The sequence below is a fragment of the Lemur catta genome, chromosome 1, assembly GCF_020740605.2.
Source record: "Lemur catta isolate mLemCat1 chromosome 1, mLemCat1.pri, whole genome shotgun sequence".
Taxonomy (NCBI): Eukaryota; Metazoa; Chordata; class Mammalia; order Primates; family Lemuridae; genus Lemur; species Lemur catta.
Window position 1 is genome coordinate 129,598,610 of NC_059128.1, and position 24,092 is coordinate 129,622,701.

The 24,092-nt window shown below is 39.6% G+C and overlaps 1 protein-coding gene across 7 annotated transcripts in view; it reads right to left on the bottom strand.

Annotated features, from left to right (window-relative positions):
- Window positions 1-14,246, bottom strand: part of TRDMT1 (tRNA aspartic acid methyltransferase 1) — a 58,315-nt gene extending 44,069 nt beyond the window's left edge. For 3 of the 7 annotated variants that reach the window (XM_045534163.1, XM_045534157.1, XM_045534140.1), the window contains exon 1: window positions 2,204-2,469. In XM_045534163.1, the coding sequence (XP_045390119.1) occupies window positions 2,204-2,267 (64 nt within the window). In that variant the 5' untranslated portion in view covers window positions 2,268-2,469. Of the gene's footprint in view, window positions 1-2,203; window positions 2,491-14,155 lie in introns of those variants that run through there. The other 4 variants (XM_045534148.1, XM_045534135.1, XM_045534179.1 and 1 more) reach the window with 4 other exon arrangements.
- Window positions 14,247-24,092: the final 9,846 nt, after the last annotated feature.

Genomic DNA, 24,092 nt, shown 5'->3' on the forward strand with positions numbered 1-24,092 from the left:
CCAGGGAGAGTCTCTCTGAGGAGGCCAAAAATGAACAAAGACATGAAAGGTACAAAGAAGCTGAAGCGGAAAAATCCAGGGTTAGAGTACTCTGGTTGGAGGTAATAGCAAAAGCAAAGGCCAGAACATAGAAGGAATTTAGAATGTTTGAGGAACAGAGAAAAAGAAAACCAGAGAGCCTAGACTAGAGAAACTGGGAAAGAGTAACAAGTAAGACTGAAGAGGAGACAGAAGCCAGATTTCACAGTCCTAGTAGGAATATGAGACTGTGATTCTAACCTCAAAGAGAAGCCATTTAAGCAGAGAAGTGACGTGATCTGGTTTACTGTGGGAAAGATCATTCTGCTTGCAACGTGGACAATGGATGGAATAGGAAGGCAGAGTGGAAGGAAGAACAGCTGGGAAGCTATTTTAATAATTTAAATTAGAGATGATAGTATCTTAGATTCAGTATAGTAGCAGTGGCAATAGAAATATTGTAGAAATTCAAGTTGCATTGGCTAACAGGATAGAAAATATTTAACTGTTTCACTGACTCAAAAAAACTTAGTTAAAATTATACAATTTCCCCTATTAAATTAGCAAAAGTTGAAAATGGATAATGTGTAATCCTGATGAATACGTAGCTGAGCAAGGCATTCATAAACCTCTGAAAAGCAATTTGCTATCTTATGAAAAGCCTTAAAAAAAACTTAGTTTTTCACTCAGTAACTAGCACATAGTAAATCTTATCACTGAATGAATTAATTCAACATTTAGAAAATTTTAAAGAGAAAATCAGGATTTATGCTCAAGGATGTAACTATAGCACATTTTACTTGCTAAAAAATGAGGAACAATCTACATATTCAACATTTAAGGAGTGGCTGAATTACAGTTTATGATAAAGCACTAAGCAACTTTTAAAATCATGTTCACGGTTTCAAGATATTGGAAAATGCTGACATTATATAACCTTACAAAATTAACAAAGAACAAATAGTATTAGAGTTTTTGTTTTGTTTTCATGCTGATAAGTTTTAATATGAGAAATCAAGCTAGAAAGTCAGCAATTAAGTAGTAAATATTTAATATTCACTAACCTAGTCTAGAATCAAAACTGAACACATCTGCTCAAAAAACTTACATGCTCAATCCATTAAATACTATCTGTATCTTACAACGTTAGTTTTGTGTTACCCTTGGTAATAAATAAGGAAGCAGGGAAGTTTCAGTTTGGTGGTTGTCTTAGTAATTTAAGAATAAACATTGGGCAAGTTCAAAGCCAATTCATAACTCCGTATCTCAAGTGCCTAGCACATTACGTGCGTGGCACAGAGTAGGAACTCAGATATTTTTGAGTGAGTATCAGCAAAACCAAATCTTTCAGTTCCAACTTAGCACCAAAGAAATTTAAAACCTCAAAATTAAAGAGGTACATAAAAGTAACAGTGATAATAATTTATAATATTTGGAGTGGCTACAATGTATCAGGCACTAATAAGCACTTTACAGGCCTCATCTTTAATCATCATAATAATCCTCCTCTGAAAGTACTACGTTTCATACTTTAAAACCAGGAAACAGGTTTAAAAATGTTAAGGAACTGGCTACAGGTCACACTGCAACAAAGCTTGAACTCAAGTTTGAACTCAGTTCTCTGGCATCTAAACGCAGAACTACAGAAACCACACATGTTTCTTTCCAAAGATCAGACTTCCAAGTTTTTCCTCTGTGCTTCCCCTACAGTCCTATTCACTAACTTCTACCTTGAACTGGAGTTAACCTTTCAAGACCCATCTCTCACCAGCCATCCCTGCTCGGGTCCCTCCCCTGCCCCGCTGTGACATCCTCCAGGGTAAAGGACCGAGTCCAGGCCTCTAGGCGACTGCACACTTAGCACTGGGGCTTGGCACGAGGCCGGAAGCTCGCCCCTCTCGCTAACTTTGTCTGTATCTTTTGAGCTTGATTTACAGCCCTGAGACTCCCAGCTCAGAAACTGGGCCCTAGCAGGCGGCTCGGCGCCGGGTGACGGCAGTCCCCGCCTGGAGGGGCCGACGGGGCGGTGCCCTGGGGCGGTTTCCAGGACAACCACGGGCTTCCTCCTCCCGCCCCGCTCCCCGTCTCCGCCCCCGGCGTCTCGCCGCTCCGCCCCTCCCTGGCGCCGGTGCTTGGACAAGGGGCCCCGAGCGAATACGGAGAGGGCCGCGCGGTCGGCTCTCACCTCTCAGCGCGTGGTGCATGCCGCCCACGCCGCTGTACAGCTCCAGGACCCGCAGGGGCTCCATCCCCGCGCCGCCGCCGCTGCCTTCTCAGAGCTAGGCCTGCCGGTCCCACCGCTCCTACTCCCCCGGCGTCCGCGCCATCCCTCCGCCTCTGGTTCCGCGGCTTTTCAGTTCCCCCCTCTCCTGCCGTCCTGGGTTCAGTTTTCCCAGGGCAGCGCGGGGCCTGGAGGCTGGCAGGGGTCGGAACGAGGACAAAGGACATAAAACAATAAGGCCTCTCAAGTGAATAGCAGCCACTCAAGCCTAATTTACGCCCCATTTTCCTTATTTGGTGTTTTCCCGGGCTTTGCGTGGAAGAGAAAACGAACTCGGTGGAAGGGTGAAAACTGCCCTCGCTTCCAGGTGAATTAACACTGGTTCGAATCCAGAAAAAGTCATTTTTCAGGCAGGCTGCTTTTCTGCCCCTTGGAAGTGTTCAAACGTTACTTCGACTGGTCTTGAGCAGATACCTGGTGTTGTGCCTGTAGTGGGGTGGTGGAGATAAATCAGTCCAGCCTCTTCCCTAGAGCAGGTCCCAGAATTACAAGGACAAACACAAGTCCACATGCAGCAGAGCCCTGAGTGCCTGCTAATAATGCAGAGGATGGTTGCAGTGATTATCACGCAGGGCTATTTATGGGCCTCCAAGTGCTAGGACCTTGATGCTCCAGGATGGCTCAATGACCAATTGTTAAATGCTCGATTATAAACTAAGATAAGGTAGCCATATGGAGGAGAGGAAATGTTCTCATTGTGAGGAGAGTCCTTCTGTTTGTTCCCATTACTGCCACAGGTTAACTTTTGTTAGGAATTAAGGGATATCACTTGTAATAACAATAACCGATTTGTTAGAAACTATGCCTGCCTGCTAATGTAATGCCATTAACTAAAGTATGACTACTGTATCATTTTGATGTGGTCTATGACATTAACTTTTTAAATTGTAAATGTGTATTGGCCTTTAAATGCTTTGGTTTTTATTAGTCACTGATTTCAGATAAGAAGGGGTATATGGTAGAAAGATACCAGAGAAGTGAGTTTTAGCCTTGGCATTAACTAGTTGTGTGACTTTGGGACGAACCTCTTTCATCATCTGTAAAATAAAGGGGAAGGAAGAGAGGGAGATAATTGCTGAGTTACAAGATTTCATGGCTGAAATTAGAATTTGAAAAAGTGAGTCCTAATTTGGCCACATGTTAATTATCTGTTCAAATTGAAATATCTAAAAAGAAGACAATTTTTTTATCTGCTTTAAGCAATTGTACTCTTAAACCAGCTCTACTTATGGAAACTATATACACACTGACATACATAATGCATGAAACAAATTTTTCTAAAATTTATTACATAATAGTACCATAAATTAATGTGAGTACATAAAATATAAAAGGGGCTATATAGTCACAGGGATTTATATATAGTCAATAACCAACATATTAAATCTAGAATCTGTTCAGCATTAAGTGCTATAAATTGAAATAAATATGATGAAGGGTCTTATTCATAGGACAGAGAGAGTACATACACATGTGTCAGAGTTAATGAAAAATACCAACTTCCTGCGAGGAAAGGGGCCAAAACCCCATCCCTACCCAGGCTGATGACAAACTTTTCACTAATACTTAAGGATCTTCACAATGTAGCCCCCAAGCTTACTTTCCTTCCTTAACTTTGGTTTCTCCTCTTCTTGAGCTCTGCTGTAAACTAAACTGCCCAGCATTCCTCAAACATACCCTTTCCTCACCGACTTCTCTGCTTATGTTCTTTGCTTGTGTTCTTTACCTTGCCTAGAAATGTCCTGGCCTTCTTCAAAACCTAAACTTCATATGGAACCTCACTTCTAGACTCCCAGGATAGAAAGCCTGAGTCAATTCCTCAATCTCCCTCATCTTCTGAAATACAGATCTCACCCGTGCTTGTCATTAAATCCTTTAAGTTCTGTCGAACCCAATGTTTCATCTCGTATGTGCCACATCTTTATGTATTATTTCCTCTCTTAAGCTTATTACATGTGATAATCACTTCAAGAATAAAAGCTCGCTCCATAATCATAATTTACAACTACCTCCATGGAAGCAGCTGTACATAAGCCCCCTCAGATTATGTATGCACTTTCTTCCAATCACTGGCACAAATTATGTAATTTAGGGGAGAGTGGGGAGGGTTGGCTGGAGACAGCATGATAAGGAGTAGTTAACCAGGAAAGTGGGATAAGCAGTAAGAAAATACATTATTAATACCTTTTCCCAAAGCAAATCCTGACTGTTGGATAAGGGAGAAAAAAGCTCTCTAGTCCCGTAGTTTCCTCAATGATACGTCCAATAGTGCTTATATTCTAATTAGAGAAACTCAGCACCCTTTCTGAAAATACAAATGTATATCAAAACCGGGACTTTAGTATACCCAGAGCATTTTCTTCTAAAACATAAAATGCATTTGTAAAAAAATCAAAAGGTCAGTGCATACCTGAAAAATAAAGGCACACATGAAGTGTATCAGAAATCATTAAGGGATATATCACAATACTAAGGGTTGTATTAAAATAGTAATAGCATATACTCAGTTATTGAAGGGCTCATTGCATAACTTAGAATCTAATGACATTTTCTTCTTCTCCTGCCTCTTATTTCACTGATCATTAATATCTGACAAAATTAAATAAAGTTTGCCAAGTGCTTAAAATACTTTTTGCAATCACCTTAGAGTTTCCATGATCCATTCTTTATTCCTCAGTGAAATATGATTTGGATTCCTATACAGGCTTGTCTACAGGGAGAGAACACCCTGCTTATGGCAATTTCAGTGCATCCTGGTTTTACACAGATAAAGAATAGTCTTTATCAATTGCATGGAAAATAAAAAAGGCACCATATGGGAATAAATTGACAATGAATGTCCTAAAGAGAGGAAATTATATTCAGAAGACATTCGAATTGGAAGGGCCCACAGAGCCCATCTACCACTTGTGAGCTCCCACTTGTTCAAGAATGCTTTCCACCGTGTTCCTGATCTGCCAGCACTAAGCCAAGGCTTGCAAGCAGCTAACGAGTGGCCCACTGTACTTCACCGAGTAAAATGTTTGGTGGTGAATAGCTTGAATTATTAGAAAACCCTTCTTTATAGTCACCTAAAATCCAGTTTCTTTTAGATTCGTCCTCTGCATTGATTTTTTAAAACTCTTCCTCTTCTATAATGCTTTGCTTTGTGATTAAGAAGACAAGCTTGAAGCCGGGCACAGTGGCTTACACCTGTAATTACAGCTCTTTAGGAGGTCACGGTAAGAGGATTGCTTGAGGTCAAGAGTTCGAGACCAGCCTGGGAAACATAGCAAGACCCCATCTCTACAAAAATAAAAAAATAAAAAATTTAAAAAATAAAGAAGAATGGAAGCTTGAGAGCTAGAGTGTAGACAAGGAATCACAGATCTGCTGTTTCCTAACTAGGTAACTTGGAGAAAGTCACTTCACCTTTTGAGCCCACGTGTACTTCTAAAATGTATAAATAATAATATAAATGAAGTGCACAAATAAATGTAATGCGCCTGAATCATCCTGAAACAATCCCTCTCTTCCAGGGTCTGTGGAAAATTGTCTTCCATCAAAAACAATCCCTAGTGCCAAAAAGGTTGGGGACCACTGCTAAGTGATGCATTTTTAGTCCCTTCAACTGTGCCATATGGCATGATTCAGACCTCTCCTGTTGATCATACCCTAGTTCGGTGATGCCCGTTTTAGGATCCATAACTGAACATTGCATGAAACCAACCGAACAAGGTCAGAGCAGCATGTTGTACAGTGGTCAGGATGGCTGTGGACATCCAAGAGCTCTAGGGAGCTTAGGCCTTGTAAGAGGCATTCAGGAGTCCTGGGCTGGACCAGGATGGAGTAAAGGCTGGAGATCTGGCAGCCACACACCTGAGAAGGTGCTAAGCATGGAAGCACAGGAAGTTAGAGAGCAGACAGCAGCACTCATAGTAAGAGAGACATCCCTTTGCTCTTAACTCCCAGAAAGACCAGGATAGCTGTGAAGGGTGCGTCTACAGCTCTGGCATTCTTCAGGGAAACTTTGTAAGTGACCTTACCCTGGAGCTGGGGAGATCTGGGGTGGAGGGGAGGGGGAACCTATTCAGAGCATCCAGTCATTTATTGACTCTCTCACATGCCAGGCACTGAAGACAGTTTAAATTAACTTAATTAACATTAAAATTTAATTCATCCCCCTAGGCACATTTGAATTGCTCAGCATTACTCAGCACACTTACAGAATATTTCTACCATCATAGAAAGTACTATTGGACAGAGCTGTTCTAGAATGACAGTCTCTTGAAGCTACAACCTTTATGAGTAGGCCATCAATAAATAACAGTGTTGAAATAGGCATTAACTGCTTAATCATTGCAGACTGAACACTGATTTAAAATAAGTGTCCCCCAAAATACAGACTCAATAAAAGCAAACCTTGCAGGGAAACATTCCATCTCTTTCTCTAGTATCAGTCACCATATTGGTAGACTGTCCCAGAGGAAAAGAAACAGGAAACAACAGATGTGTTCTATCAGTGACATGATAAACTTTGAAGGGAAAAAGAACAGATGGACAATGAACCTCGTGGTATCTTTAAGAAGTAAGACTTTTCTGTTGTAAGTTATAGTCTAGTGACTTCCAACTGTGAATGATGTTATCTTACAGTTACCTCTGAAGAAGAAAAAGAATAAATATTTTTAAAACTTAGAATCAAGAGTCAATTGAATTATACATTTTCTGCTGAAAAATGTGGAAACCATGCAGTTGGCCTTAGAGGTTGCCATTTCCAAGTACTTAGTCACAGATTTTAACATTGATTTTGCTCTTTGAGGTTATCTCTGAAATTTCTAATTTAAAAATATTTTGCAGCAAATTTTAAAGATCATGTTTTAGTTAAAGATAACAGGGTTCTCTCTTTAAAACTGCTTTCATAAACTCACAGAAAGTTAGAACTAGGAGGAAACTTAAGGACTATTTGGTCCAATGTTTTTCAAAGTATCTTTAGAGATAGAACCTTTTGGTCAAACAAAATCTCATCTAGAATCAGGAGCAGAGGGAGACAGAGAAGTAGAGCAAGTGCAAACGCACACAGCAAACAGAGGGCTGTTCTGTTATTCAAGCGTGGTCGCTAGCAGGCCCACGACAATGCCACATCACCTCCTCGACCCCCATAGACACCCATGGCTGCCTCTAAGACACACTGTGGGACACAAATTATAACCACTGATTTCATCCAACTTGCTTTAGAGATGAAGACATGGAGATCCAGAAAGTGTATGTCTTGCCTGGTCGCACAGCTAGGTGGAAAACAGGGAATTCCAGCTCAAGTTCTTCCAGAGGTTATTCCAGGGCTGGCTACACTGTAACTTAGTACAAAAGATACTAAGTAGTAAGCTCAGTTTGCCCAGGCCTGCCGGGTCCTTACACCCAGAGGCAAAGCCAGGGATTTTAAACCACAGCAGCCCTAGGAACGAAAATATGTAGCTTCCTGAGAACAGGCTGATCTGAGGACTGAGGGCGCCTTTTGAGATCTACAGAGCAAACTTGATCTGATGTGGCAATGCGTGTTACAAAGGCCAGACAAAAAAAGTCAACGTTGGTGCACAAAAAAGAAACTACCTCAGGGAATAATTTGTAACATTTATGATAGATTCTCCACCCAATCCCTCCTGCCAAGACAGCTTGATACAGTGCGAGGAATATGGTCCTTAGAAACTGATGGATTAATATGAACCCTGCCTCTAATACTCTTTTCTTCACCTATGAAATGGATAATATTTGACAAGGTAGTTGTCTGTATTCAACTATTAATTGAGATATATATGTGTGTCAGTAATGTACCTAGAACAATAGATACCGGTTTCCTTCTACTTTCTGAACAATGTTGTCATAACATAACATAAAATATAACCCATTTTTCTAATATATAGAATTATTTTCCTAGTATGTTTTTAAAAAACATATTACCAAGAGATTAATATGCATATTACCTAACAGATGCTTTTCCTTATTGTTTTTTTTTTTTTATTACAGCCTTCATCCTTTTCTGGTGGGAAAACATGACCCATGTTGGGAATACAGGAGATAGAATTTAGTGCCTTCCAGCACTGTTATTACTTTGTTACTTTTCTCTAGTAATTCATGGGAGCCTTCAGAACTGCTCCAGGTAACCAAATCACACAAACAAGACCCAGCAATACCAGGAACAGGAAAACACACACACACACACATACACACACATTCATAGTCTTTTTTTTTTTATTGCTACATCACCAGAACTAATAAACTAAAACCCAGAGAAAAATCATAGACAAAGTTGTTTAATTTTATCCGTGCTAGTTAGGTAGTAGTTTAGATAGACAACAGTATCACTTAGAATCCTTCTCATATGATCCAACAGTGACAAAAATAACTAAAGTGTAATAACACTTCCATAGTACTGCCATTAGTATACCTATTCATTCTATAAGAAAAAACTTTGTATTTATTTAAAATTGCTAAAATTTATCTTATCTGCTTTCAAAGTCATGTTATGTGGGCATAATATAAAACACAAGAACACTTTATCCTTCAAACTTTCTTGGAATGTTCCAGAGGTTATCAAAGCCTTACTTTAGAGAGTTAAACTTATTCCTGCACATCCAGACTAGGGGTGTTTCATTTCCATCTAAGGTAGTTACGATTAAGTTAAAATACATAAATCCCCAAAGGGATTTGTACTATGTTTAGTCACTCAGACAAAACTAAGTGACTAAAATAGACCATATTTCACTAGATGGCAAAAGTATGTTTGACTAATAAGATAATTATCAATGAGACAATAGAGATCTATATGTTTCAAAGAACTTTATAAATGTTAAAAATGCTTATTAACCCATTTTAGACCTATCAGCTTTTCTTTTTAATATTCAGGGTTTTACAAAGAATGAAAAGTAGAAAACTTCATGTGATTCACTCAATGCCACATAAATAAATATTCTGCATGTTAACAGATTTATTTATAACTCACATGATCATATTTTTAAAAGAAGAGAAATTAGAAGGTAACACTAGTTTGGTTCCCCTCCCCCAAAAAAAATGTCTGGAAGGCATCAATAACAAATGAAAGGGAGTTAGTACATATTTTGCGGAAGAATTTCACATTAGGAGTTAAACACGATTCTGCTTAGGAAAGAATGTCAGGAATCTGCATGTCATATCTTTTTTTACTCCTTTCATTTTAGGACCAAATCCTAGAATAGGGTGGAAAAAGAATGCAACAAAGAACATTATTTATATCTTTGTAGAGTTCACAGTTTTAAAATCCAAAAACTTACGATTGCAGTTTTATCATATTGCTTGTTGCCTAGAGGGATGAGACACTATTATCTGGAAAACAAATGTTTGATTATCACCTAAAGTTCCAGGGGCCTAATCAGCAAACATTAGAAAAACCCAGAGTACTGGAAGCCCAATCCAACTGCAGGAGTCTCTCTTCTGACCATTTTTTCTCTTTTTTGCTAATAATAAGATATTTATGCCCATTACACATAATTTGGAAAATAAGGAAACATATAAAAAAGAAAATTAAAAAGCTACAAGAGATAACCAGGGCTAACATTTTGATGTGTCTTCCTATAGTCTTTGCATGAGTTATATTTTACCGAAATCAGAATCATATATATATATTTTATACCTTGATCTTTTTCACCTAACATCTTACCATTATCAGTTCAGTAAGCATATCAAAGAGATAATACAGTTTTTTAAATGTTGTCTTTATTTTTCCTGAATTTTAAAAATAATACATGCCAGTTTTGAGGGGTAAAATAATTTACAAAAGTATACAAAATGAAAGACACATCTTTCTATAAATCATGATTCCATCCTTCCACCCACTTTTAGGTTTGCTGAATATCTTTAGGTTTGTTGAATATCTTTAGGTTTGTTGAATATCATCTTCAAAACTATGAAAAAGCAGTCATAGGTATGTGCTCAGAGTTGCATACCTATGTCTATGTGGGAGTTTTCATGATAAAAAAAATAGTTATGCCTGAACTGCAAAACATAATAATAATTTAAACATAACACATTTTGTTTAGCCTGCCTTAAGACTAGTGTATTTTAATATACATGGGAATCTAGGATCAGCTTACAAGTGAGAAAAGCTAACAGTTTTCTAACTTCCTCCCAACACTATTTTTTAAACACCTTTTAGCTCCTGAAATAATCAGTCAGTCCTAAAAAATCTGCCATGAGAAAAAGATTACACATGAACATTTCTAAGATCTCACTCACTCCCCTTTAAATCTTCACTTTGTGAATGGGACAGGCACAATGAAAGTCACAATCACAGTCCTTGCATATATAAACCATCTTGTCCCCAGCAGCAGCAGCTCCTTTAGTGATGGGCTGTGAAGTCAGGCCCCCCTCAAAGCGATTCTCTTTCCTTTTACCCTTAACGTGATGTTAACAAGCACGCTTTGGCTGAAGTACCCAAACACTAGAAACCACAGTCCACAGTGAAATACGAGAGGATAACGCAAAATTTTCAAAGGAAGGGTTCCAGAAGAGCTACATAACTCTTACAGCCATTTACCCACGTTGAAAGTATAAAAGACTGGGAGATTACTGGAGAACGTTGTACAGCATGCTCCAGATTGATATTTCTCCTAAGAAGATCTGTAGGGGCTGCCTGTTCGTCATCTCAAGCCTAAGGCAAGGAGCTTCAAAGAACCATCCAGAGAATTTAAAACTGTAACCCTGTAACCCATGAGTTTTGAGTTTTGCAAGAGAGAGAGCTGTCTTCAACCTTGTTCAAGGGACCACCCGCAGGAAAAGAAGGTACCATCCCAAAAGAAGCAAGAAGTGCAGGACTGAATGACTCCTAGGGGCTGTGGAGACCGCCACCCAGAAGCCAGAAGGCACGTGCACTTCTGCATGTCAGGGGAGCTTTGAGATAGAGAGAGATTCCCCGTGATGAGAAGTCTCCCAAAAAGCACCTACTAAAAAAGGGCCAGTTTTAAATACATGCCCAGCCCAGATCTGTAAACCATACTTGTCAAGTAAGACCTTTCTTATCTCTGACACCTCTTCCACTCTATGAGCTCTAATCCTGGAGCAGCAAGAAACCTTAGTTAGCAAGTTGGGGAAGGAGAAGTGAGGTACCTAAGCAGTGACAGTGAGAAATCCAGGACTACCTTTTCCGAAGGTTCCAGCACAGTCGAGCCAGGGGAGGGAAGACACATTAACTTTAAAGTAAAATTGAAATTCCCAATACTACATAGACATGGACATTATAAATTACTATGATTACTTTCCTTATTTGAAGCAATCAGAGAATTTGGTTTTTGCAAGAGTAACCAAAAAAGTCATGGAACTGCGTGAATTTACATTTGTAAAATGATCATTTGTTAACTGCCCCTTTGCCTTCATATTCCCTCCTGCCCTTTGTTTTTGCACACAGGCCCTTTTTTTCACCTGTTTGATGCCATAGTTTAATGACAACAACATCAACAACCACCACCACCCACACTTACTGAGTGTAAGACACTCTACTGTGTATTTTGTATGCATTTCTCATTTCATCTTCATACAACTCTCCATTATTAGCACTCCCTTTTTCCACATAAGGAAAGTGAGGCTTTCCCAAGTTTACACCATTAGTAAGCAGAGGAGCTGGGAATTTAACCCGGGTATTCTGACCCCAGTGCCCCCCATCTTCCCCTGAAAGAATGAATGAAATATAGTCTCTAAGTTTGAAAGATACAAAATATCAGACTTGCTTTCTTTAATAAAACATAAGTGGATCTTCTCCATTTCATGAGAAAATTGAAACAGTTCACTGAAGGAGAATTAGTAGAAAAGTAAACATAGCTATTTTTTGTAATCAGAAAATATGCTGATGTACATATTTATTCCAGACTCCTGGGTAATGTCATTATGTCAACAATCCTAAAGCTTTCTTAACCCAGACATTAAAAAAAAAACAGTAATCACAACAATATCTAAAAATGGTAAGGCTTTACTTTTAAAAACTATATTTCCATAATTTTTTAAATCAGTTGAATCAATTTTATTCTCATGGCAATGCTTGAGTAAGTGCTGTTAATACTATATTTTTGATGAGGAAACTAAGATTAAAAGCTGTTAAAAATTGTGATTTGTTTAAAAATCAAACAGCTAGTACCTGACAGCACTAAAAGACATATGTATCAACTCATTTTTGTATCAACTTCTAAAAACCTGTTTATTATCAATGTTTATAGTAATCATTCTTGATCTTTAATGCATCATGCTTCTCAGTCATCAAAACGCTTCGCAAATTCTCTTACACATACTGAATCCCTCGCTTCATCCAATGAGATAATTCATGACGAATAGGAATGCGTGTGGTTTTCGGATACAGAAACTCAGGTCTCAAGAGACAACCAAGTTGGCCAAGTCAATGGAATACAAGAATCGCATAGGATCTCACAAACCTGAGTTGAATTCATGTCCTAATATGGAAAGGCATGCCTTTTCTCACTAGTGGGATTATCCTAGAATTTCAGAACCATGCCAATATATTTCACAGCAACCTGGTCATCTGGATTGCCCCACTCTGAGAAAGCAAAGATCCATGCAAACAATTAGTCTTGCAAATTAAATTCCTGGCTTTTTAATTTTTTTTTTATGTTCTGAATTCCAAAAATTAAATCATTCTTTTCTATCTATTCTTAACTTCCTCAGAAGCAAAGACTCATCAATTTCCCCATTTTCCCACCTTGCACTTTTCATCCCCTACATGGTCACACACACTAACAATTCACTAGCACAGTGGTTCTCAGAATCAGCTGGACATCCTGTAAAAACACAAATTGCTGGGCCCACCCACCCCCAGAGTTTCTGATTCAGTCAGTCTGGTGTAGGAATAGCTGGAATCTCTTAACCCATCCCCAGGTGATGCTGACGCTGCAGGTCCGGGTAGCACACTTTGAGAATCACTGCACTAGTATGTCCCAGACATGTTCCCCTGATGGGGCCTTCCAGAAAAGCATTCAGATGCCAAGGCTCGTGCATCGCACATATGGTGCACAATGCCTTAGCCTCACATTGAAGGCTTCTATCTGGAGAACAAAGAAATAGTTGTTATGACTCATTGCCTTTTTCAGGCTTTTCCAGCCCCAAAATTAAAAACAGAAAAGGGCTAAATTGAAAGCAAAATGAAAACAGCTATAGTAATACTGTCTAAATTTTAAGATATACAGCATAGTTTCTGCACTTAGGACAAAAGATATACTAGCGATTCAGGTGAGTCCTGGGCTGACCACACTGGAAGCTGGCACCTCCGAGGCTCCCAGCAAAACCTGGAGCACAAATCAGGGTGCTCCTGTACTCACCCCAGAAGCCAGTTCACCTTCTTATCTTCTGGCTTGCTTTTTCTGTAAGTTCTTCCCTACAGCTCTCCAAACACATAATCAACCTATAACTCTTTTAATTAACTAACTTTTTCTACAACTTCTCTGCTATTTGTTAACACAGAAAAAAATATCAGTCTCCAACAAAGAATTGCTATTGAAACAGCAAGCAGGTAGACTGAAAATCTGAAGAGAGAAACTGCCAAAGGAATTTCCTTGGAGTTCCTTCCTTTTTGTAATTATCATCTCCAGACAACTCTCAGGGGAGATTTTAATTCCATTTTTCATCTCTTTGGGGAAAAGGATAAGGCATTTTATGATATGCTATAAAATACTTCATTATTCTATTTTAATTATCAAAAATGTGACTAGTATTTTAAAATAGCACTGTTACATTAAATAAAAAATAATTGACAAGAAATATTGTTATTATAGGCTATAACATTTCTGCTTAGAAAAAAAGCTGTGAGTTCTACCTTTAACATATCAATATATTGCAGCAAATACTGACCTTTCACTCTGATCACCATGAGTCCATTAAATTTTAAAATACAGGCCAGCCAATGAATACGATGCTACTAAGTAATAAACCTATGCCATCCAAATGGAATTTTTCTGTCTACGTCCAAAGAAAAGAAAAGAGAATCATAATGGTAAGGTTACTGAATACCCAGATCTCTAAATAAGTCATTCTGGATGAGCATGAGTCACAAAACTATTTCCTTAGTGATAAAAGTTGCCTAAGTAACATCAATGCTAAGAAGTGTACGGGCCCTGTGTTGGGTTTCAAACCCAAACCCACACTAGTCATAGTCACTTCCTTTACTTAATTGCTAACTGCTCTTCCCAGCTGCAGTTTGGGGCCTGTGTTTTATGCAGTAACCCAGCAACTAGTGATTATGCTATATTTTATCAAGGAGAACAAAGCAGTAGACTTTACATTTCCGTGGATTTCAGAGTAAAAGTCAAAGCTCTTTCACCAAGGACTTCAGGGAGTTATTATGAAACTGTTCAACTAGATCTCAATGCGATCACATCATTATGCAAGACTTAGAGACAAAATAATTGAACAGAGAAGAGAGGAGTAGATAGGTGCCCTCTGAGAGAAGGAAGGTGTTTTATTCATTTCTGTGTCCTTAGCACCTAGCAGAGAGCCTGGTACACATAAGGACTCCAAATACATCCACTGAATGGAGTTGCCGGCTCTCTTCTGAATAATCCAATCTATGAAGTAATAATGTCACCTACTGAGTTGGGATTTCACCAGGCTTTTTAACACTTGTCTGCATTCATTTCCCCTATATCCACTTTAGGACTGTGATACGTGCTGCCGTTGCCCTTGTACACATGTGAAGTACGTTAAGCATGCTCTATTTTATAATAAAGCTTGTGTCCATGAGCATTACATAGAGAAATCTGACATACAAAAGCAACGAGATTAGTATTGCACAGGAAAACTTAAAAACTGGGTAGTTAGCTCATATAATCAGGAATGCTGCTTTGGTTTGACCTTGAGAATCTTGGTTGCCCTGCAATTTCCCTGAGTCTCCTCTCACTTCACCAAACTCTCCCGTTATTCTCGGAATTCTTGGATTGCAAAATATTTGTACTAAATTAGGACTAAAACATTAACAAATTTCCCTAAAATTCAGACTAATAGAGAGAGAGTATGGGGAGAAGTTGTTCTTACTGGCAGAGGTAATGTGTTCCAAAAATGTGTTCAGTTTCTTTCTTTTCCCCTAGCAAATGTGGTTAAGCATTGCAATTCATTTAATTGTAAGTAGGATTCAAATGTCATAATTATCAATTCATTCTGGTGGGTTGAGTCAGAATTAAGAAATGAGATCTCCACAGAAAACCCCTAAAAATGTCTATGGACTTCTTGATGACTCATGAAGGGCACAATATTCTTGGAATCAAAATGGGTCCCATTGCTGCATCAGAACAGGAAAAAAGAAATACCCCAAAGAAGTAGACAGACACCATGATAAGAATGTCAAAGGGAATTGGGGATGCCACCAACAGCAGTACAAAATTACCATGGCATATAATGTACCTTAGTACAGTGAGGTTTAGAGTTTGGGGCCTGGAACCAGAAGTCCTGGCTTCAAATCCCAGGTCTGCCACTTCCTGGCTGGATGAACTTGAGTAAGCTACTTAACTTCTCTGTGCCTCAGTTTATTCATATGTCAAACAGGGCTATTGTGAGGGTTAACTAAGTTAACACATGCGAAGTACTTAAAGAAGGTACTCGATATATGTAAGCAATTATTATGATTATTACCATTTTCTTATCTAAGCCAGACTCCAGGTGTAGTCGTGATATCAAGGTATGCTTGGTTGTCATTGCTTAGAGTTCACTGAAGGACTTAGAGTTAATTAAGGACCGTGAAAGCCAGCCCAGGATTAGCAAAATAAAAACCCTGATCCAGACATGTACCTATCTCCGCAGTGAATTCTAATCACACATGTCTAACCTCCTACAATTCTAAAGATGCCATATGAGTAAGTTATAATATAGTATCAGCGCAATTTTTCATCATTTATGTTACGAAGAACATGTACTTAATCTATAGTAAGGTCAAGTTCCACAACATTTGTTGTCTTTATTCCACATATCCATATGAATCACATTAGAGTGCATATTTCTAGTACTTAGCTAATTAGAAATATAAAACCCTACTCAGTGGTTTAGAAATCATTGCAGTAGAATTACCAAAAGGGCTGCCAATCCCTTTATTCTGCTACAGTTAACTCCATATGGTCTTTCTTTACTTACATCTTGTTATTATTTAATAAATTTTCTTAATTTTTTTGCCTTGCATAGTTTTACCATCACACCATTTGATTTCTTACACTTGCTACATGACTTCCTTTAGGATTACTTATGTGTTTTTTTCCTTACACTTTGTCTTTTGATTTTCATTTTTAAAAATTTTTTATTTCAAAATATTACAGTGTACAAATGTTTTTGTAATTCTTGAGTCAGGGATATAGGTGTGCCCATCACCCAGATAGTGTTCATTGTACCTGTTAGGTAGATTTTCACCACTCCCTCCTCCTCCCCGCTGCTTTATTTCCACTGAGTTTTGCTTCCCATGTGTGTGCTCATCGGTTAGTTCCAATTTAATAGTGAGTACATGTGGTGTTTGTTTTTTCATTCTTTAGATACTTCACTTAGGATAATGGTCTCCAGTTCCATCCAAATTTTTGCAAAAGGCATTAATTCATCCTTATTCATGGCTGAGTAGTACTCCATGGTATACATATACCACATTTTGTTAATCCACTCATGAATTGATGGGCGCTTAGGTTGACTGTGGAATCTTTGCAATTGTGAATTGTGCTGCAATAAACATCCAAGTGCAGGTGTCTTTTTGATTAAATGACTTCTTTTCCTTTGGGTAAATACCCGGTAGTGTGGATTGCTGGATCAAATGGTAAGTCTACTTTTAGTTCCTTGAGGAATCTCCATACTGTTTTCCACAGAGGTTGTACTAATTTGCGGTCCCACCAACAGTATATAAATGTTCCTTTCTCTCTGCATCCATGCCAGCATCTATTGCTTTTGAACTTTTTAATAAAAGCCATTCTAACTGGTGTAAGGTGGTATCTCATTGTGGTTTTATTTTGCATTTCCCCAATGATTAGTGACATTGAGCATTTTTTCATCTGTTTATTGGCCATTTGTCTATCTTTTTTGAAAATATTCTGTTCATATCTTTTGCCCACATTTTAATGGGGTTTTTTTTTTTTTTCTTGCTGATTTTCTTGAGTTCTTTATAGATTCTGGTTATTAGCCCTTTGTCAGATGTATAGGTTGTGAATATTTTCTCCCATTCTGTAAGTTGTCTATTTGCTCTGTTGATTATTTCCTTAGCTGTGCAGAAGCTTTTTAATTTAATCAAGTCCCATTTATTTATTTTTGTTGTTGCTGTGATTGCCATTGGGGTCTTCTTCACAAATTCTTAGCCTAGGCCAATATCTGGAAACTGAATTTCATTTCTAACCTCCATAAATCATACTGGTCTTTGTCACCATAACTAGGAACCAAAGTTTGATGGGGTATATATTAAACTCTGAGTTTATCAAACATTTTCATGAGTAAATGTAATATCCAATAAACTAAAGAAAATCATTTCACTGGATGAGTGAATGTGATATGCTGGAGTTAAGGCATCTTTCAATTGTCCATTTTTAGAAATATTCATCAATTCATTTATCAGTTTTAAATAAGTAGGATGGAGTGTTTTTAATTTTCCTAAATAAACAGAAAAGAGATTATGACTATATAAGTGACCAGTGCTTCTTTTCCAATATCACAGGTTACCATAAAGACAAATCAGAAATTATTTAATAAATTTTTCAGTTCTTTAAAAGAAAACTGGGCTATAAAAATTATCATTATTATTATTATTAGATCCCTTACATAAATACCTCCAGAAAAAAAACTTCTACCACTTAAGAACTACATGTCATCCTTGAAATAGAGTAAATTTCCAGGATGCAAAAATTTGCTTGGCAAATTTTGTAGCAGTATCACGACTTTTTCCTCTATTCTAAAAAAAAAAAAAAAAAAAAAAAGGCAAAAACAACATTATAACACACTAGGTGAATACCTGCTAGTTTTCTTGTGACAGTCTCACTCAGCCAATAACCAAACTGTGATGATATCATCCAGGGGTCTTTCAAATTACATCAAGTTTTCATAACTGTACTGATGGATTTTTTTGTTTCTTGGTTACTGTTGTTTATGATCAAATGAACCAATCCTGAAAATCTAGCTTCACTTCTTTGTCTAATATCAGCTGGAATTTTGTTTTGTTTTGTTTTGTTTGCTCTCCATATGTTAATTAACATCTTTTGTTCCTCCTACATACTTCTCAGCTTCTCTTTCCTCTGTTAGAGACTGAGAATTAGACCTTGATGAAGTTAAAAATATACATAGGTCTAGAGAACTATTATCTGCTCCTCCCCAAATGTTCAAAGACATCTCTTAGAAAGTAGCTTTAAGTTTCTTTTCCTCTGATCTTTTAAAAACTGTTTTAGAGAATACTGAAGAAGTTCCTGATTTTATCTTAGCTATGGAAACCAGACTAACACACTCAAAGCAACTAAAGGACAATAGAAGATGATCAACATTAACTATTCCTTAAGTGAACAGATTAGAAATGCTGTAAAATATAAAACCACATGATCCAATTATATTTCAGCTTCATGAGATTTTAATTTATATAAGCAAAAGAAGACGCTTCCAGATTAGGAGATCCGAAAGACCATCTTTCACTTCAAATTAATTTCCTATCTAAATATTTCTGCCTCAAATACATCCATTCTCTTAGTCATCCTGTCCAGAAAGCTCAGAGCCCATTTGATTTTGTTTGTTCTCCCCCTAACTTCACAACCGCTAGTAGTCATTTCTGCTTCAAGCTCCCTTTACCAACTCACTTTATCTACCACAAGCAGCCCTCAAATCAGTCTCCCCCCCCCCAATACAGCCACAAACATGTCATTCTCTTAGTCAAGAATTGCAGTGAATTCCCACTGCCCACCATCTTAATTATCAACTCCTCTCTGTGGCATTTCGTACTCCAACGCATGGTCCCATGGTAGCTTTCAATTCCCTTCCTCCCCTACAACCGCTCCATAATCCAGCAACCCTGAGATTCTTGCTGGTTCCCTAAAGGTCCCTAGCACTCTCTCATCTACACAATTTTTTCTTAGACTATTTAATCAGTGCGGAGCATACTTTCTCTACCACGATGAGCTGTAGAAATTGTACCCATTCCTCAAATACCACCTTTTCTAATCACATTTTCTGATCTCCCCCAAATGGATACGATTATATCTTCATCCAAACCCTTCAGCATTTCATTCCTATATTACCCACAGCACTCACTCACCACATTCTGCTATGTATTCCAGGTGTTTTTGTGCTTCCTAATTCTTCTACAAGGCTATCGGCTCCCTAAAGGCATAAAAAGTTTCTTACTAACCTGAATATAGTAAGAAGCATTGCAGGCAGTGCAAAAAAATGAATGCATCTATCTGTTGAGTGGACTACAACCAGGAAAGACTGGAAGGTGGAGAAAATACAGCATATTCATGGAATAGTGGGGAGCTTGGGGTCCTACTGAAATCGCTGTCTGGTGGGTAACAGTGGAAAATGAGGATGGCTGTGTATACTTAGCATAGCTTTCAAAGGCCACACATTAGCTATGAGCCTCAGCCTCCTCTTCAGCAAAATGTGTGTTTATTACCACTTTCAACTGTTTTGTTTGTTCCTTTGTTTGAGTACTGTCTCTCTGTACCACACATACACACAGGCAGGCTCTATGCGTCAAGAAGCTTTGGGCCATGACTGCCTGGTTCACCTTTCCCCAGTGTCTAGCAGAGTGTGAGGCATGGGGCAAATATTCAATAAATATGTTCTGATTAAACAAATGAAAGTTGTGATTCATAATACCTTATAAAGATTAAATGCAATCATGGCCAAAGTGACTAGCACAGTGCTTAAACATCATAAGCACCAGTAAATATTAGTCCCACTTCCCTTTCTTTCCTTTTATAAACTATTCATAATTAATTTGTACATTCAACAAATGTGCCTGCCTCTTCTCTGTCGGTTGAAGATTGAATGGTGAATGAAAGAGAGACCAATCCCTATACTCATGAAGCTTACATTCTAGTAATGGGGTGAGCAATTCTCTTTGGAGAGAATTTGGGGAGTCTTAAGAACAAAGTTTTTAAGAGAAGGGGGTTACAGCTGAAAGACAGATGCATTGGTGGGAGAAAGGAAAGCCCAAAGGAAGGGAAGCCAATTGCAGTATTGCAGGGATGATGTATGAAACGGCTTGGACATGAGTGGCAGCAACATTAACAGGAGCAAATCCGGCAAGCAGTGGTACGTGACACCCATTGGATCTGAGGGATTCAAGAGTAAGGAAGTGGCAATGATGAAAGTGTCCAATCTTGTCACTTTGCTGTTGTTGCCCTGAACAGAAAGGGAAATTAGGAAGGGAAGCTGCTGTGGTTGGTGGGTTTTAGGGCAAGAGAAGAGCTAAACCCAATTTTGCACGTGATGCTTCTGAAAAGACAAGAATGGAGACTGGGTGGAAATATTTAACTCACAAATAAAAGCAAGGGTTTAGAGTGCAGATGAAAACGAATCTCCCTTCTTATGTATTATGGATCATTTGAATAACATAAAATATGATATTCTAGGTGTCTGCCAAATTCCTCTAGGAATCTGCTCCTTCATGGAAAGATCCATGTTAATCATCCTGCCTCTTCAATTCCTGGAACACAGTCGGTCCTGAAATACTATGTGTGAATTGAACTGGTGGATAGTAAGCAAAATTTCATTATCAAGGCAAAGAGAAAAGACAAGTGCACTAAGTGCATTTAGAATGAGAAAGGCCTCAATTCAAATTCTTGCCTGCTTCCTTCTTCGTCTGCTAGTTATACAACCACAAAGAGATCGTCAGCTTTAGTCTTGGTCTCATTTGTGAAATGGATGATCGAGTCTAGCTTGCAGGATGCTGTGAAACCATTAAGTTAAATGGACACACAGTGCCTGTCATTTACTAGGCACAAAAATTAAAGCACTTATTATATCATTTATTGTTATCTCTATTTCCACGCCTTTTAAGTTTTGCTGTGGTTTTCACCCTCTCACTTTTCCCACCTTGTCATTTCTAACATTCCACCCAGACAGTCCTGCGAGCAGCTGTCCTCTTGGTGTGACCTCCTGCTGGCCAGCTTTCCCAAAGCCTCCATAGGCCACTAAGCTCCTGTCCACACGGATGGCTGGTCTGTCAGTTCAAGTCACCCAATGCAACTGACATCACCACAGCTTGTAAATTCCAAAATCGCTGTTAGTACTTTAGATGTGGTCATGTTTACGCCTGGCCTACAAATCGTACCACCACGTCTTTATTAATACACAACTTGCATCATGCAGTGGTTTAAAGCCGTGTCCTAGTCTAGCACTTAAAAATACTTCTGAGACAGGTTGTCATAGCAATCGAAAAATAAATATGAAAACCGAGAAGGCTATGTCTGTATACTGGTTACTTCTAAAAGGCACCTAGGAACACAGGTAGCAGGGTGAGTTATCATACACAAGGATGTGAGTCTAGACGTACTGATTTCTCTCACTGACGGCTCTTACCCATTGGTCTAGGCACTGCATATCTTAACTCAGAACGAAATGAATTCTTAAGCCTCATGCATTTTATGAGAATGGGTAGAAGTGTTTTTGCAGCTTTTCTTGAAGTCCACTCTGAACTATGGCGATTTCTAATAGGAAGGACACTGTGAATACTGTATATGGATACGTGTGTGTGTGTGTGTGTGTGTGTGTGTGTAGTGCATACATTTTTTTAATATATTTTGTAAATATCAAGCAACTATATTAGCTGTGGCAAGAGAGCAGCCTGTCACAGCCCGGACACTACAGAACGAAGACAGGTTAGGAGGAAGGCCTACCCCTCAGATGGTGAGGAGGGCCAGGGCCCTTCCCAGGAGATGTCACCACAGCCCTGGGGAATCTGCTATGGCGCCAACAGGGATCCGCGGCCACACTGCACCGCTGCCCGACTATCAGCAAGCGTCCCCTGACAGCGCTACTGCATTGCCCTGGGATCCGCATTGCATGGAGGAGTGAGGGTCACTCTCTCTTCCTCCCAAGGGGAGATCGTTTTTCTCACCCTAAGGGTTCCAGGCAAACTCACAATGGTGACATTTGCTGAGCAGTGGCTTGAATAAAGGGCTCTCAGAGAAGGAGAAGGTAAAGGTGTGGAGAGGGCGGCAAGCCCCAGGAATGCTCTTGGGGAATGACCCGCAGCCTCCCCCCAGGAAATGAGAAAATAAAGTCACAGCAGGAGAGCTAGGGGACAGTAGAGGGTCCTGCAGCTCCACCTTGGCAATGCCACAGTTTGCCAGAACTCACGCAGATGAGGTAAACAAAATATTGCCTGAAAGAGGCTTGTCCAGAGAAACTAGACTACATCCTTCACTTGACTCTATTTTTCTCAAATGCCTGGTAACCTCCTGTACCCCTTTCCCCCACGCTTCCCCCTCAAAAAAGAAAAAGTGAAAGACTTTTTTTCTCCTGTTTAACCACTGTAGAATCAATTTTACAGTAGTCCTGCAGGCAGTCATTTCAGTATCCCATAAATCTTCTAAATACTCAAAAAACCTGAGCTTTTTCAATTGCTACTTAATCACAAGACTGGTTCGCCTTTCCTTTCTTCATCTCCCTTGGGGGGTAACTACTCAGTTCTGCATGTTACTATAATAATATTGAAACAATAGCCCTTGAGCTGAGTGATTTCCCTGGAAAGGGTAAAGTGGCTCAATCTGAACACTCCCTCCCTCCGTGTCCTGGACCCGACGTTTTTTGCTCTGTGGACAGTTTTCTCCGTCTCACTCCAAGGCCAATTGCACAAATTCTTCTGCAAAACAGGACCTGTGACACAAGTCACCGGACTCCTGCACTGTGCGTCGCTGTCCCAAAATTCACACGTAAATCTATTTCCTCCAAACATTCCCGTTATTTGCGTTATGTAATCGCCTTTCATTTGAACTCATTAATCAAATTGGGTTTTTTTAAGCAACACCTAATTAATTCTTTAATTGGCTCAGATTATACCTTTAATGACTCCCACTAGCTGAAACCAGTGATCACTGAATGTGATTTTGAAACTACAGACGTTGAGTTTCCTCTTTCACCTAGAACTTTCAGATCTTGCTAAAAAGTCGGGTGTGGTTACATGGGGGGCGGGGAAGAGAGGGGGAAGAGCCGGAGGAGACCGGAGGGAAGGGTGGGAGGGAACTCTGCAAAAAAAAAAAAAACTTTTCCCGGAGTGAATTCGTGATCCCGGAGGCCCGCGTTTGGCGGCTCTCCAGGGTCTGCAGAAGTTTCTTGCTAATGAGAAGTTGGCGCATTGGGGCAAAGCCAGGCTTTGGTGAGTCCCTAAGAACTTAGCGGCGCTCTCGTCTACCCGAGGCTGGACCGCGCACATCAAAGCTGCAGCCCAGCTCTAAATTGGCGAGACTTAGAACAAACTGCGCTCGGAGCCCGCGCACACTCGAGTCAATCTCGTCTAACGGTTTCCCGCGAACCGCTAGGAGCCCTCAACCTCGGCGGGGCAGCCGGGCGCCGTGAGTCACCGCTGGTGACTCAGCGACCCCACCCCTCTCCCTCGGGCTTTCCTCGGCTGCCTCGTCGCAGCTCCAGCCGTCCGAAGCTGGACTGAGTCCCTTAGGTCCCTAAACAGAACCGCCCCTCGCCCACCCCAAGATAAGCCGCCAAAAAGAGGCGCGGGCCGGAGCTGCCCCACTTTCAAAGCCGGTGGTGCGCGAGGCTGTGCGGGGCCCGAGCCCTGCGTCCCCCGCCGTGTGCGACCCCACCCCGCGCTCCAATCTCAGGCGCTCTTTGTTTC